Below are 15,717 nucleotides of genomic sequence, written 5' to 3'. Positions count from 1 at the left end.
CTTTCCAAATTAAAATGGTAATGTCTATATTGCTAATATATATAAATTGCTAGTTGTTATGCCTTGATTCATTTATGTGGCCATAGTTAATATTTAATAGAAGTTAAATACATTTTACCTGGAAAGGTTTTGGAAAAACACTTTGGAAGCCCATAGGAGAAATGCATCTTGGTTAAGGCTGTTTAAATGATAAGACACATGTCATTTCAGGCTTCTAGATACATGGAATATCTACTTTCTAAAACACTCTTTTAACTGATATGTTCTATATTTTCAAGTGAACCCTATTAAATGATAGAACAATTTCTATGTGCCTACTACCACTACAGTGTTACTGTATTAGATTCTTATGCTAGGATAACCATTAACTTTGCATTTGCATTTCCATAGACTCCACTTTGACCTTTCTGATTTATAGAAAAAGAAACAAATTTCTAATTTGTGTGCAGTAAATAAAACTGTGCTATATCAGTATAATGTGCTAAATCAGTAAAGGTTTACTCAAATTAAAATCTGTCAGTGATTCAGGCCTTGGTATTCTTGTGGTAGGAAGGGTACCTACCTCCAGAATACCAAGAATAAAAATATCTTTACTTTTATTTGATATACACTATTCGAAGTAATATTGTTGCAAGATGCATCACCATGCAATGATATTATTTGCGTTTTGGTTTAAATAACAATTTTACGCGTCTGCTAATGTCGAATAAATGCCACTTTTATTTTGAAACAGTTTCCGGTTTGCCTGACGTGACGAACGAAGAATGCGTACGATATGATGGAGGGCAGTATGTGTTGATGGGGTTTGTTGTTTCAGTAGCTATACTTCGAAATCATATACATCTATTATTATTTTATGAGTAAGTTTATCGGTTAGTTTTGTTTCCAGTAGATTTTAGTAGCACAAAGTGTCTCTTATCAGCAAGCAAGCATCTCGAGGACTGGAAAAAAACAACGTTTTACACTTGTTCGATGGCTCGCTAGCGAGCAAGCAAGCAAATATAATAGATTACTAGCTAGGTAGTGGGCTTCTCGTTCTAAGCAAAAATGCCGCTGGGTTTAAAGCCATGCTGTTCTGTCTGCAAAACAAACTCGTCGTCGATGTGGAGAAAGGGAAATCAGGGAGAAATCCTTTGTAACAACTGTACAGCTAAAAGCAGTGTCACAGGAGTATCAGGGTTGTCGGCGTCGTCCAACATCCAGCAGAATAATGGCGGGGGCAAGCAGGTTTGAAGTTACTTTGTTTTAAAATAGGGCTTTGTTGAAATTGAACAATTAGTATTTTTTGTTGAAAAAGCAAAATGTGAATAGATTTTTTTGTAGCTTATGTTTTGCTGCACTTTGTTTCTAGTCCAAACAAGAGATCCACAGACGGTCTGCACGATTGAGAAGCACCAAGTACAAGGCGCCTGCTTCTGAGAAGAAAGTTTCGACCAAAGGAAAAGGCAGACGGCACATTTTTAAATTAAAAAATGTAAGCGATCTTCGTAGAGAACACTTTATAATTTCGTCCCTGAAATTTCTTCAAATTTAAACAAAGTTAGTGATGATACTTTCCACCCGCAGCCTATCAAAGCTCCGGAGTCTGTGTCGACAATCATCACATCCGAGTCGATCTTCTATAAGGTAGACGTTAATGCACCGTAATAAGCCTAATACAAAATTTTCTGTTTCACTTATTTAGCTTTTCTTTCTCTTCCATCAGGGTGTTTATTATCAAATAGGGGATGTCGTAAAAGTTATAGACGAAGAGGATGGTAAACCTTATTTTGCACAGATTCGTGGTTTTGTTCAGGACCAGTACTGTGAGAAGAGCGCTGCATTAACCTGGCTAATCCCTACACAGTCTAGCCAGAGGGATCATTTTGATCCAGGCACTTATATACTTGGTACGTCACTATATTATTCTTGATCTGTTGGGTTTGATTGTTAATGAACATACTTTTAAACATGTATTTTGTTTGGCTAGGTCCAGAAGAGGATTTGCCCAGGAAAATGGAATTCCTTGAATTTGTCTGCCATGCTCCATCAGAATACTTCAAGTCAAGAAGCTGTCCCTTTCCAACAATACCTATTCGCCCAGAGAAAGGCTACATTTGGACCCATATTGGACCTAGTCCTGCTGTTGCAATCAAAGAAACTGTTAGCTGCAATTAACTCTAGTTCAGCTTTATATACTGAGACCAAGATTTATCTATTGAATTGTGGAAATTATGGCAAAATGTTCTGACATGTGTATATATATTTTGATGTTCCTTTATTGGAGGTCTAGAGTAGTAGTCTTCCCCATGGTTCTTGTGTGCATATATTCTTGGAGAGTTGATGCATCATCTCTGCAATCTACCACCACATCTTTTTTGAACTACCAAGCTAACTATAAATAATTTTGCAGTACGTCAACATTTGTGAAAAGAATGCTAAGGACCTTAATCATTCAAATGAAAGATGACATCCATTTGGCTGGTTCAGTGCTTAACTAGATGGAGTGGAATCCTGGCCAGACGTGTGCTGGAAGACCTCATCATTACGCAGCCACATGGTACATCTGGGTATAGTCCTAACGAAATTACTGTCCCGGATATTCAGATGGAAACTATTATTTGGAAACTTTTTTTTTTTAATTGTTTTTTTGAGGAAAAACTAGAACAGGATAGTAAAATATTTATTAACATGTTTCCAAGATTTTCAGCAATTAGATTTAAAATAAAGGGATTTTGAGAAGTCAAGTGTTTTTTATTTTTGACTGTTCTCCAACACTGTCAGACTGCTCATATTTTTGCCATATCTCAGCTCCCAATAACGTGTTACAGGTATTCAGGATTTTTGACTTCTTTGATCAAGTGTGAGGAGCTGAGATAGATCAAAAATGTGAAATGCTGGGGTCTCTGAAGAATTGTTCAGAATCTGTATGGGCACCTCAGTTTTCATGGATTTCAGCTATGAATTCTCCATGTTCAGATGCTGATGTGGAATGAGCTGCTGTCACTGCTGCTGACAGCTGTCTGACATGGTTCTGCACCATGCTTGTAGTAAACATGTTTGGCCTGTTTACTGACGAATTTATGATGTTAGCCTAAAACAGAAAAGTTAATTGAAAGCAAATACATAGCTACAACCCACAGGTTTTTGTAGTGGAACAGTTGGATATTTCAAAGCTATTCCCAGATCTCTTAATATTTGCACACAACAATAGCTCCTCTTTACCTTCTCCAGGGTGATAAGGGTGGACAGTATATCACCAGAGCGGCCCATGGCAATCTCATTGCTGAATAAGTCTTCCTGCAGGGAGGCAGCCATCTGATTGCGCATGATCATCTCTTTGTCCTTCTCTCTGTTGTAGGACAGGCTATGGACCTTGTCCACTACACTAGATCAACATGTTTATACTCAGCACAATGCTTCATTCATTCTATAATCCAGGTGTTTGTTTGTGTGTGTGTGTGTGTGTGTGTGAGATATATATATATATATATATATATATATATATATATATATATATATATATAATTATTTTTTCATTTATATACAAAATTTATTTCTTATGATTTTGTGGAAACATACGCTTGTAGCTCTTCAATAGTCCTCACATAGGCTCTCTCATTCTTTTCAATAGCTCCTATGACCAAGGCTATCTGCTCAGTAATATCCACTGACAGGTTATCCAGGAAGGTATCTGTCCAGGGTGTCTGGTGCCTAGTCATATTGGTTTTGGCAGCCACTTCATCCACATGGATGATGTTCCGATCCTTGAGCAAACAGTCATCTTCTGAGTTTGGCTGGGAAAATAACACTTTTAAATTTTGTTGAAAATATGGGTAAAGCATAATTTACACATACACAATAATATGCTTGGTCAATCTGTATTTTACAGTTTGTTGCATTGAAAAAATGGATTATCCCAGCTCATAAGGGAAAGGCATATTGTAGACTTGCCTCATCACAATATGTTATTGCTGTTTCCAGATTTGTGGCTACAACCGCAATAAGAAGGTTTGCAAAGAGGAAGGCACCACCAGTGATGAAGGCACACAAGTACAGAGAAGCAGCATACAAAGGTCCTTCAACACTTAATCAAGACAATACTGTAATTAGACAAGTGCCTTACAAGAGTATGTATGGAGCTCAAATACAACTCAATTCTCTAATGAAACATAACGACAGACATGGTCCAAAATGGCCAGATGAACTGGTAATCTTAGAGTATAGACTTTTACATATTAATTAAACCAGAAAGGAAAATGTTGGATACCTTTTTAATTCTTGGTAGATACCAGCCCATCCATCTTGTGTAATGCAGACAAAAAGAATGTAGAGTACAGATGTCAGATTGCTGAACACTGATGGGAAGGCAGCTTTGAATAGTACAGTTCCAAGAATTGCAAACATCTGGACAAAGATCAGATAAAAGTACAACTCCAATAATATTTACATATATATTATAGTAAACACAAACAAAAGACAAAGGCATAAGTAATAGACTTTTGAAATAAAGTCAGTGATGTATGAAGTCATACCAGCATTAAGAAACCAAGGATGATGAAGATGCTGGACATGTCGGGAAGAGACTGTATGATGGCAAGGATTAATACGGAAAATCCTGGCATTATTGCTAATGCCCTGACACTACGAATCACTTGCAATATGCTGGAAGGGATTGTTGGGAAGTTGAAAGTTATTGAGCCTTGGCAGTTAGTTTCACATGAAAATTAAATACATGAAATCATAATGAGTACATTTTCAAATACTCAGTACTTAATGTATTTTATTAGATATAGCTTACTCTATAGCAGTAAACAATACATTCAGCTGTATTGCCCCACATGCTTTAGCTTTACATGTACATAAGCAAATATTTCATTTATTTATAATATGCTATTTAGTTACACATTTACATACACATTACACTTTTATATGTACACACAAACATCCAAACTGATGAAGGTGGAAAGAGTATTTTGAGGAATTGATGAATTAAGAAAATGAGAGAAAGAGAAGGTTGGATGACCTTGTGCCTTGAATTTAAAAGGAGGAAGTGATGGCAACTATAAAGAAAATGAAGAGAGAAAAGGCAGTTGGACCAGATGACATTCCAGGACCTGTAGTATTGTATGAGGAAATCAGGAGTTTCAGAGAAGTGTGTGAAGGTGGTACAAAATATACTTAAAGATAGTGTGACAGTGATGAGATTTGCAGTAGGAATGACAGATGAGTTAAAAGTGGAAGTGGAATTGCATCAAGGGTCATTTCTAAGTCGTTTCTTGTTTGCAATGGTCATGGAAAGGCTGACAGATGAGGTTAGGCAGGAGTCTCCATGGTCTATGATGTTAGCAGATGACATTGCGATTTGCAATGAGAGTAAGGAGCAGGTTGAAGGGAGTCTGAATAGATTGAGGCATGCATTGTAGAGAAGAGGAATGAAAGTTAGGTGGAATAAAATGTGTGTACACAAGTACATGTGTGTGAATGAGAGGGATGGCAGCAGAAAGGTTAAGTTGCAGGGGGGTGTAGGTGATGAAGATGGATGAGTTTACATAATTGGGATCAAGTGTATAAAGTAATGGATAATATGACAGAGTTGGAGAAGAGAGTGCAAGCAGAGTGGAGTGGATGGCGTAGAATTGCAGTGTGATTTATGTTAGAAGGGTACTTGCCAGAGTGAAAGGGAAAGTCTATAAGACAGTAGTGAGACCTGCTTTTTTGTTTGGAGGCAGTGGCACTGACTAAAAAAAGACAGGCGTGAAATGGAGGTGGCAGAGATGAAGATGCTGCAACTGTTATATTTGGGTGCTGAGGATGGAGCCACGGGGCAGGAGAAGGAGAGGAAGAGCAAAGAGAAGGTTTATTGATGTAGTAAGGGATGACATACCCATACTTTTTTTTGTTTTTATTAGGAATATTTACAGTGTAATACAATGTAATAGTGCATACCTAACAATTTTAGTTTCTTCCTGTCCAAACATTACCATACTTCCAGTCACAGACAAGGAGAGCATGAAGTCCAGAACATTCCAGCCGTTCTGCAGAAACAAAATACCAAAAGTGAGAGTGCACATTACACATAACAAATACAGTAGATCTTACCAACACTGTGGGGTAGTTTAGTTTCAGGAAAAAGGTAAAATCAGTACCTTCCAGAAAACACTAAATCCATAAAACCACTTGAGTAGAATCTCCAAAATAAAGACGACAAGTGCAGTGTGTTCACACACAATGATCACAGTATCATATATCTGAAATGAGAAGAAATTAAACATTTGCCAGTACATAGTCAGATGCAAGCTCTAACAAATAGTATATTTTTCAGCAAAGCAAGCAAAGCAAGCAATATATATATATATATATATATATATATATATATATATATATATATATATATATATATATATATATGTGTGTGTGTGTGTGTGTGTGTGTGTGTGTGTGTGTGTGTGTGTGTGTGTGTGTGTGTGTGTATGTATATATATACATACATACATACATACACACACACACACACACGCACATAGACACATACATATATACACACACATATACACACACACGCACACACACACACACACACACACACACACACACACACACACACACACACACACACACACACACACACACACACACACACACACACACAGATCTGATATATTCAGATAAACCATTCTCACCTTGGAAATATCTGGGTTGGTCTGGAATGCAATGATGAAGATGTTACAAATATTGACAGTTAGGATGAAGAATTTGAACAAGAAGTGTTCCAGCAGAGCACCCACAAGAACTTGTGAGACATAGTTCTTAGCTTCTGCATCATCCTACATGCCAGAGGAGTAGAGGGCTAATCAACTATTCATCTCTAAGGCTATTTTATAACTTTTGGCCTGGATTCTTAGACACATATGAGCTGAAGCTGATGTTTGATATCTTGGCAGTGGTTTCCTACTTTTTGTTGGCTGAGGTCTCTGATATATATAAATTCTGGATCTGTATTGTCCTGCCATGCTGAGAAATGTTTTCCACTGCCCTCAGATACTCTCTGCCACACAGATGAGTCAAGAAATAACTATAATAGTAATACAAACTATAATCAAACTGAATCTTTTTCTACACAATTACAAACTAACACTCTTATGAGAACCATCATTTGCTTACCTGGGAACAGACAGGGAATTCCTTGTAGTCCATTATCATATTTTTGCACCTAGAGATAACGGCAGTTGTTGCTGATTAACCTAGCACCTTAAAGCCATGGTTTTATGCATCAGCATTAGTAAGGGAATTACCAATACATCTAAATAGTATTTCAGTGCTTATTCTGTGCTCATATTTAATAAAGCAAGAATTTGTTAGTGCAAGAACATGTCTAAAGTAGCTGGCCCGAGTGCCGCAGGGCGGGACGAACGGACATCCTCGACGGTGCCAGACGTTTATTCACATTAAACATATATAATAAAGGTGACACTCACAACACTTATGGCAAACATGACTACACTTAACATTAAACGAAGAACACATATAGATTAACAGGGGACTACACAAACCAATGTTACGGCTACAACGATCAAAATTAACACACACGTAGCGACAATGACCAACGAGAATGCACACACTGACAAGGGTTTAAATAGACAGACAGACATTCAACAATAAACCCCGTATGTGCAGTCCCGAGGGGCGTGGTTACAAACAGTACAAACGCGAATCCCCTGCACGCGGCGGGCAGTACCACGTAACTCGTGGGTGGCGGAGCCTTCCGTGACAATGTCACATAGTGATGAACCCCCACTGTAATTGCCAGAATATTCTAAATATTCTTCTGATTCTGCAGAAAAAACTCATTTGTGCAGAACAAACTGTAAGACCTAGAGATATGAAACTCAGACAATAGGTAGTAGCCCCTCCTGTTACTTGGGTAACAGAGATGAGCATGATTAGCCTAAAGGGGGCTCTATAACAATGAAAAATGCATTGGGGTCAGTAACTCCTACCACATGAGACCTAGAAATGAAATTCTAGCAGATTCTGATTCCTTTGCTGAAGTAAAACAAAAAAGGTCAATAGAACTAATAAGCCTTGACAACTTGGCGTTATGGCTAGTTTGCATAATATGCAAAACCTAGTTAAATGTTACCAGTCAAATGTTAGCAGTTAAATGTTACTTAAGTAGCCTATGTAGATGTACTACTGAAGAATGTTTTTGTTTTGCTTCCAAATAACCATTGACCGTAAGGAGGTGCACCCATCCTGAAAGGGACTTTTGGGAGCTCTTGTAACCTTCAATTTGTATTCTTTCCTCAAAGATAAAATCCAATCATATGTTCCTACAGATTATCCCACAAAACTTTACCTTGGCCTAGAATATTAGCCATTCCCAAATGGAATATTACCTATTCAATCCTCTTTCCCCAGTCATGGCAAAGAAGATCTTTCAGTTTCCTTATATATGATAACTATTAAGTATTTGGAATTTTGGACATTTGATGGCTTAATGACTAAATTTCATTATGAAGTGTAAATTATGAAGACACTTCTTTTTGTAGAGCACTAAGTACAAGGGTCCGTATATATTTGCGCTTCTGCGATCATTCTTGTTAAATCCTTTTGGCATGTGCAATTATATTAAAAATCCACTTACCTTTCATCTTATTTTGACCGGTCAGTTGACATAGCAACGTAGTTGGAAACAAAAGAACTTGAAGCTATGTGACGTCAAAATCATTATAGAGCTACTATTTTGATAAGATGTAAAATGTGCACTTGGGTGCGAAATTCCTGGTAAAAATATATTCTCTTCTTAAATTCATGAAAAAGCTTTCAGATTGTCAGAGACAGCAAATCGAGACTTTAATGAATGGCCTTTCAATAATTATTTATGTGAGGCTATTTCAGTTGCTTGGTTTTTCAGTTTAATGTAAGACATAACATTCAGGACGATCATCTATTGACGAAAGGCTGACGAAAGGGTTCGGGCGGTTAGAGTTTACTTTGTATCTTAGTGTAAGCCACTTTAATGTGCTATGTTTGTGGAACATGTTTCATGTTACGGAATGAAGAATGAGTTCATGTAGCTAATTATGCTTATGAAAAATGAAGATCAATAAGGGAAAATTATGGAGCAACGTGTCACATTTGTTATATATCAAGATTTTTATTTAGAAAAAGTTGTACTGCTGTCAAGATTAAAAAAAAAGCTGTCCTGCTGTTTTGGGTGGTTTCTTCTTCTTCTTCTTCTTCTTCTTCTTCTTCTTCTTCTTCTTCTTCTTCTTCTTCTTCTTCTTCTTCTTCTTCTTCTTCTATTATTGTTATTTACAAACTACCTTTTCCAGTACTGGAAAAAAAATTCACATCGAGTACTTGTTGCTGACATATAAATAGCTTTTTTTTTTTTTTGCCATATAAAGTATACGTATATACAGCACATCGGCTCCCGCCAGTAAACCAGAGGGTCACTCCTATATTATTGTCACTATTTCCTAACAATCGCTCATTGTCTGTCTCTCAGTGCCTATAAATTAGTATGTTCTATCAGCATCACTAGCTTTACATTTATCTTTTCACTTATTAAATTGCACTGACAATTCCTATGTCGCGAATATTTCTCCTCTCACAAAATCCCTTGAAGTTGGGATGTGTTTGCTTGACTTTTAAACATTCTGGGAGTTTGCGGTTGAGAGATTTGTGATCAGGTTCGTTTCACTGTCAAAACAACGTAGGAGAAAGGATAGTTAGATAAGTCAATTTTAAACGTTTGAAAAGCACCGCAGCGTTGCCTATCCACTTGACATGGGCGTTTCGTACCACTCTCTGGAGCAGTGTTTCGACACGTCTGCGCTTCGGAAACTCGATACGGAATCGAAACGTCAGTATCAACTGTCCCATCCATACAAAAATACTCCATGTTATGCAATGAACAGTTTAAATCCAGTGTGGACGATTTTTTTTGTCAGTGAGAAAAATTGAGTTTTCAAAAGTCGCCTGCGTCGACAAAAAATGCTAAATTAGATCGACAGAACCCAGATAGCAAAGAAAAAATCGCTCACAATCCAAACCCACACGTGCAGACTCGTGAAGCTGAAATCCCATAGTTCTGAAGGGCTGTAATTCATCTAGGCAGTAAGGGGAGTAATGCGAAGTCGGCCCATCTCCCCTCTAAACAGTAATTGCAGCTTTAATCTTGACTTGATGTCACAGACTTGTCATATATATTCAAAAGGATAATAACAAATTGTACAAAATGCACATTAATTTTTGTAGTAAACAAGCTCCTGGTGGCAACTTACAATTAATGTACAAGAAAATGTAGCACTTTCATAAATGTAATCAAAATGGGGTCTTGAATAGACCATTTTGGTCTTTGTACATAGAGATTTTTGTGGGCAGATCTTAAAAGGTGGCAAAAAATGACAGCATAGCTTTACCAGGTTTAGGAATAACTGGACGCATTCTCCAGTTATTTTGTATATTATGGACTGATGTCCTGCCTTTCCAGTGACAAGGGGGCATATGAGATAGCACACAGGAGGGAAGTATCAGATCTTGTGGACTGGTACCAGTACAACAATCTCTCCCTGGATGCAAACAAGACTAAGGTATTGATTGTTGATTCAAGGAGTAGGAAAAAAACTGCACAAACCATTGTATATAGGTGGAACAGAGGTTGAATGGGTGATAACCTTCAAATTCCTTGGTGTGTACATTAGTGAGGACCTCACTTGGTCTCACATCACAAACTACCTCATCAAGAAATACCAACAGAGAATCTACTTTCTAAGAAGGGAGAGAAAATTTGGCATGCCAACCAAAACATTCAGCAGCTTCTACAGAAGTACTGTTGAAAGTGCTCTTACCAGCATCATTACAGTCTGATATGGAAACTGTATTGCTCAGGAGTGAAAGGCATTCCAGTGTGTGATAAAACCTGCACAGCTCATTTCTGGAACAGTCTTCCTGCAGTTCAGGACATTTACCATATTGGAGACATCAGAAGAGCCCACAGCATCATCAGAGACAACACCTGCTCCTCTAAAAAAAAAAAACCCTACCTCTTCTCTCTTCTGCCATCAGGACAGCACTAAAGAAATGTGAAGGCCAGGACAACTAAACTGGAGAACAGCCTCTACCCACAGGCTGTCAGGCTTGTGAACCATTCACTCATACACACTGCCCCTTCCCACCACTTTGAACTGTTGGACTCTGTTAGAGACCCACAAACTACTCACTGAATTGCACTCTTCATTCAAATACACACTCATTGAACTCTTAACTTTTCACACATCACAACATTTGTAGCTACTACCAATTACTGTTTGGTAATAATTTATTGCAGTATTACACCTTATGACCACTGCTCCTTGCCTCCTTTTTACACGATACGCACTAGTAACTTTAACTATTTATCTTTGTATAGGAGTCTTAATTTTTAAATGTATTTATAATTTGCTGTCCATATAGTTTGTTATTTAGTTTTGTATGACCTAGATTTTCTGTTTAAATTTTTCTAGAGTTTCTTACCAGTGAAATGTTTGTTTGTACTGTCCATGTGACAATAAATTCTTGAATACATTCTTGAACCTTTTCATTGTTTAATGTATATTAGAACAATGTAAATCACAAGAACTACTACTGTGACTATCTAGATGTATGTTAAAATGTTTCTAATTATAATTCTAAGTATTTTTTCATTCTTTAAGGCTAATGTAGGGCTAATGCAGTAAAACTGTCTGACAATTAATTGTTTGAAACCATAAATGTATACATTTGACTCAAAGCTGCCTCATAGTGTAAAAGTAGTGTTAAAAAGTTGTAAGACAAAAACGTGAAATACAAAGAAAAAGATGTATTACAAAAGAATTGCTGCAATGTTAAAAAACAATTATAATTCTAGGTTTTATTTGCCATTTGTCACATGCATCCTGTTCTTTATCAGAAACTGTGCCAAGTATTATCTGAAATGGAAGATTGGGATAATTAGAAAATTTGTAAGAAATATGCTTCCCTACTAGTCTTAGTGTGGAAGAAAAAATGGCAGCCTGAGAATCTGCACTGATTTTAGGTGAGTAAATCCCCTCCCACATCAAGCAGATTGTTGAGCAACACTAGTTGGAAAATCCTTCTTCAGTACCTTGGACCTGATGTTGGGTTTCTACAACATACCCATGACCAAGGAAGACAAGAAGTACACTACATTCATGACTCCCCTTGGGCTGCAATAATGTAACAGGATGCTGCAGGGGCTGACTAACAGTCCAGCTTTATTTTTGCACAAGATGCCGAGTATTTTTGGTGACCTCAACTTTAGTGGCGTATTGTGCTACATTGACGATTTGCTTGCATTTTCTCCAACCAAGGAGGAAGTGCTTAAGAGATTAAAAGTTGTATTACAACAGTTATGGTTTCATAATAAGCCCTTAGAAATTCCACCTCATGCAATCATCAGTTTGGTTCCTTGGCCATCTTATTGATAGCAATGGAGTCTTGCTGGATCTGGCAAAAGTCAAAGTTATTACAAGAATGAGCAAGTCTGATCTGATGGAAGAAGATGGTGCACACCTTTGGCAAAAAAATAAACCAGTCCATCCTAAAAGATAGCCTTCTGGAGTCATCTTATCTCATGTGGCAGCTGGCGGGGAGAAAGCCCATCCTATCACATTCTGAAGTAAGTCTCTAACCAAATCACAGAAATGATATCCAGGTCATCACCTTGAGTTTTCAAATGGAATGTGTGTGAGAAGTTCAGCCAGTGGTGAAAGAGCCATTCATTAACAGAGTGGACTGATAACAACCCACTGGCATATATATAATGCCCAAGCCCAACTTAGATGCCTGTGAACAGTTGGGTTTCCCAACTTGCACCATATACATTTGGTAGCAAAAACATGCCGGCTGATGCTCTGAGCAGAGATCCATTCACAAAGACAGTAAGCTGTAGACTCATAACTAAACCCTACAATGGTTTACTCATAGAAGCTGAAGGGGTGAGTGAAGATGGAATTTACAATGCTTTCTGTCTCAAGTCCAGTGCTTCCAAGCCTCTCCCTTGTCCAAGCCCTTGAACTTTTCTTGTGGCAGTGCAAATAATCAACACTTGTCTGAATAACAATAAACAGTGGAATTTGGCAGCAGATCTGAGAGCATTGCAGATCATTCAGTATCTTGAACATCTTCCACCTTCAGGTTCTGTGTATTCAGAGATTTCCTTAGTGAAGCTCCAGCAAAGTCAGGAACTTTATCTAGTCATTTTAGAAATCATGTCATTCGTCAGACAGAAAAGGCTCCCTTTGAGGTGAGAGAAAGACAGATGGACTCGAGGGCCATAATACTTCTGAAGCAGTGGGACAAAATGACGATCCTAGATGGTGTGCTCTACAGAGTCATAAAAGATCCCCTCAGTAGACAGAACAGACATCAATTTTTCCTCTCCTTAAGTCTCCAGGAAATGGCTTTTCATGGGATGCATGACTTTGCCAGTCGCCTGGGTCAGGCAAGCACAATTTATCTTGTATGGCAACATTTCTTCTGGCATAAAATGGAACATGATGTCAGGGATTACGCGAAGCACTGCCAGTGGTGTATTTTGGCTAAAACACCTGAACAGTCTGCCAGGGCCCCATTGGAGACCATCAAGACTTCAGCCCCCATGGAGTTAATCTGTTTAGACTCTTGGAGCGCTGAGGATAGGAAGCAACATTCAGTAGATGTGCTTGTCATAACAGATCATTTTACAATGTTAGCTCACGCTTTTCCATGCTCAAATCAAACTGCAAAACAAATTGCAAAGAAGTCTGGGATTGAGTCATTTGCATTTATGGGTTTCCTGTGAGGATTCACACTGACCAGGGAGCTAACTTTGAGAGTGCACTCTTAGCAGAGCTTTTAAAACTATCTGAGGTTTCCAAGTTAAACATCACAGCTTATCTTCCCATGGGGAATGGAGGAACTGAGCTGAGAGGTTCAACTGCACACTGGGTAATATGCTCCTAAGGCTCTTGTTGATGTAATAAATGGGATCCAACAGTCTACACAGATGGAAGAAAAAAATCTCTAGACTAATGTATATAAACTGATGGATGAAAAAGGACCTCACAAATTAGTTAATAGGAATTTGATCCTAGACACCAGTTTTCTGCCAGTAAAGCTGCTTGAAGGTATGAATTTGAATGACCCATCCAATTTTGGATATTCAGAGAATAAGTTCTTCACTGTAAGTCCTCTTGAAACCTTGGAACAGGATGAATCAGATGAACCTGAAGATGTAGTAGACCTGATATCGCCTGATGATGAAGTCCTAGAAACTGATGACTCCAGTCTAGGAGACAGTACTGAGAGTCAACCTGATGATGATTTAGAGAAGAGTTTATTTCAGCTGGCTACTGGTGCAGATAGTCCAGTGTGTGATTTTTACTTTTACTTATTTATTAGTCCCAGATACAATTTCAAACACTCAAAACACACAAGCATACACTAATAGTTATGTACATTCACAAACCATTGACACACAGGGTGTTGTCAGATCTTGTGCAGGAAGAGTTTTTAAAGAAATTCAGCAGACTAATCTAGTCTGTGGCTCAGAAATATTTTAATTTTGAGAAATTTGCAAACAAACTTGCCAGAAAATCATAGTCATTTCATTTTGCCCAACAAAATACTTTTGTTTGCTCATACAGAGCAAATGGTACTCATAGGTTTGATTTTATTAATTTGCTGTGAGTTAAACCTTTTTGTACATTTGTTGGTAAAATGATAGTATGGTGTACAAGGCATCATATTCTAAGGGGAATCTAAGGCCTAATCTACCTTATTGATTTATCTTGACTTGTTTAGCAGGTCAACTGAATGATTGAAGAATTAGATTTTTAGTGTCCTGTGCCAGTATGGTTATATGCACTTTTCAGATGTTAACATCCTATGTATGTTATGGGATAATTTAACTAGGATTTTAGTGAAATTCATAGGGAATGTAACGGAAAGGAGAGAATTGGATTTCTTTTCACATAAAATCCTCTGTCTGTTCTGATAAATGCTTTTGGTATTTTTCCATCATTTAAGTGTTCTTATTTTATTCATACCTTTATATTTGGGTCGTTTTATACAGACTGGTTACGAAACTTTGTTTTGAAGCAATAAGCCGTGTCCGATGACGTAATGAGCGAAAGCCTGTACCCTATTCCCAGTTCACGGTAATTTTGCTGAGGATGGCCAGTTGTGTGCGTGCGAGCACAAGACCAATGTATACAACTCACGATCATCGTCACTGAAACACAACGCAAAGCACTGGGAAGTGCAGTCCTCTCAGACTGTCATACCACCCGGCTACACATACATAACACTCAGCAACTATTGAGACAACTGTAATTGTATGCATGTAAACAATATGCATGTAAAATAGCCCAATTAACCAAGTTACATTATAATTTAGCTACACCACTATTAATGAAAACCTCTGGGATTTATAAAGTGACCTGTCTATTTAATAATATAAGCAAATTATAATAAATGTAGAATAACAGCTATACAGAAAACTATTATACTCTTGTTATAACAGACTGTTCAGCCAGTTAAACGTTACTTAAATAGCCAACTGTAGCCTAATGTTACTTAAGATGCGCTACTGAAGAATAGTTTTCCGTTGCTAAATAACCAATGGCCGTAACGAGGCACGCCCATCGTGAAAGGGAGGGTGGGAGCTCTTGTAACCTTCGAATTACATTTCTTCCTCAAAGAAAACAT

At 37.7% G+C, this 15,717-nt stretch overlaps 2 protein-coding genes across 3 annotated transcripts; one reads left to right on the top strand and one right to left on the bottom strand.

Annotated features, from left to right (window-relative positions):
• The first annotated feature begins 751 nt into the window (after positions 1 to 751).
• On the top strand, positions 752 to 2,721 carry gatad1 (GATA zinc finger domain containing 1). 2 transcript variants are annotated; one of them, XM_081700410.1, is made up of 5 exons: positions 752 to 1,227; positions 1,352 to 1,474; positions 1,567 to 1,626; positions 1,778 to 1,889; positions 1,970 to 2,721. In XM_081700410.1, exons 1-5 carry the CDS (start codon positions 1,048 to 1,050, stop codon positions 2,155 to 2,157), a joined length of 663 nt encoding a protein of 220 aa, XP_081556536.1. In that variant the 5' UTR covers positions 752 to 1,047; the 3' UTR covers positions 2,158 to 2,721. The 2 variants fall into 2 exon arrangements, with proteins under 2 accessions (XP_081556536.1, XP_026867470.1); XM_027011669.3 differs by having other exon boundaries at positions 753 to 1,227; positions 1,706 to 1,889.
• Positions 2,545 to 7,635, bottom strand: LOC113578419 (cation channel sperm-associated protein 4-like). The gene is made up of 11 exons (XM_081706191.1): positions 7,144 to 7,635; positions 6,663 to 6,683; positions 6,129 to 6,230; positions 5,929 to 6,017; positions 4,934 to 5,042; positions 4,515 to 4,565; positions 4,250 to 4,419; positions 3,934 to 4,066; positions 3,562 to 3,776; positions 3,205 to 3,367; positions 2,545 to 3,073 (listed from the first exon to the last, which is right to left on the bottom strand). Exons 1-11 carry the CDS (start codon positions 7,180 to 7,182, stop codon positions 2,918 to 2,920), a joined length of 1,248 nt encoding a protein of 415 aa, XP_081562317.1. The 5' UTR covers positions 7,183 to 7,635; the 3' UTR covers positions 2,545 to 2,917.
• Positions 7,636 to 15,717: the final 8,082 nt, after the last annotated feature.

This window comes from Electrophorus electricus, chromosome 2 (assembly GCF_041902795.1).
Source record: "Electrophorus electricus isolate QZ-2024a chromosome 2, ASM4190279v1, whole genome shotgun sequence".
NCBI classification, from domain to species: domain Eukaryota; kingdom Metazoa; phylum Chordata; class Actinopteri; order Gymnotiformes; family Gymnotidae; genus Electrophorus; species Electrophorus electricus.
The sequence above is the reverse complement of the archived record's forward strand: the minus strand, read 5'-3'. Positions and strand labels throughout refer to the sequence as shown.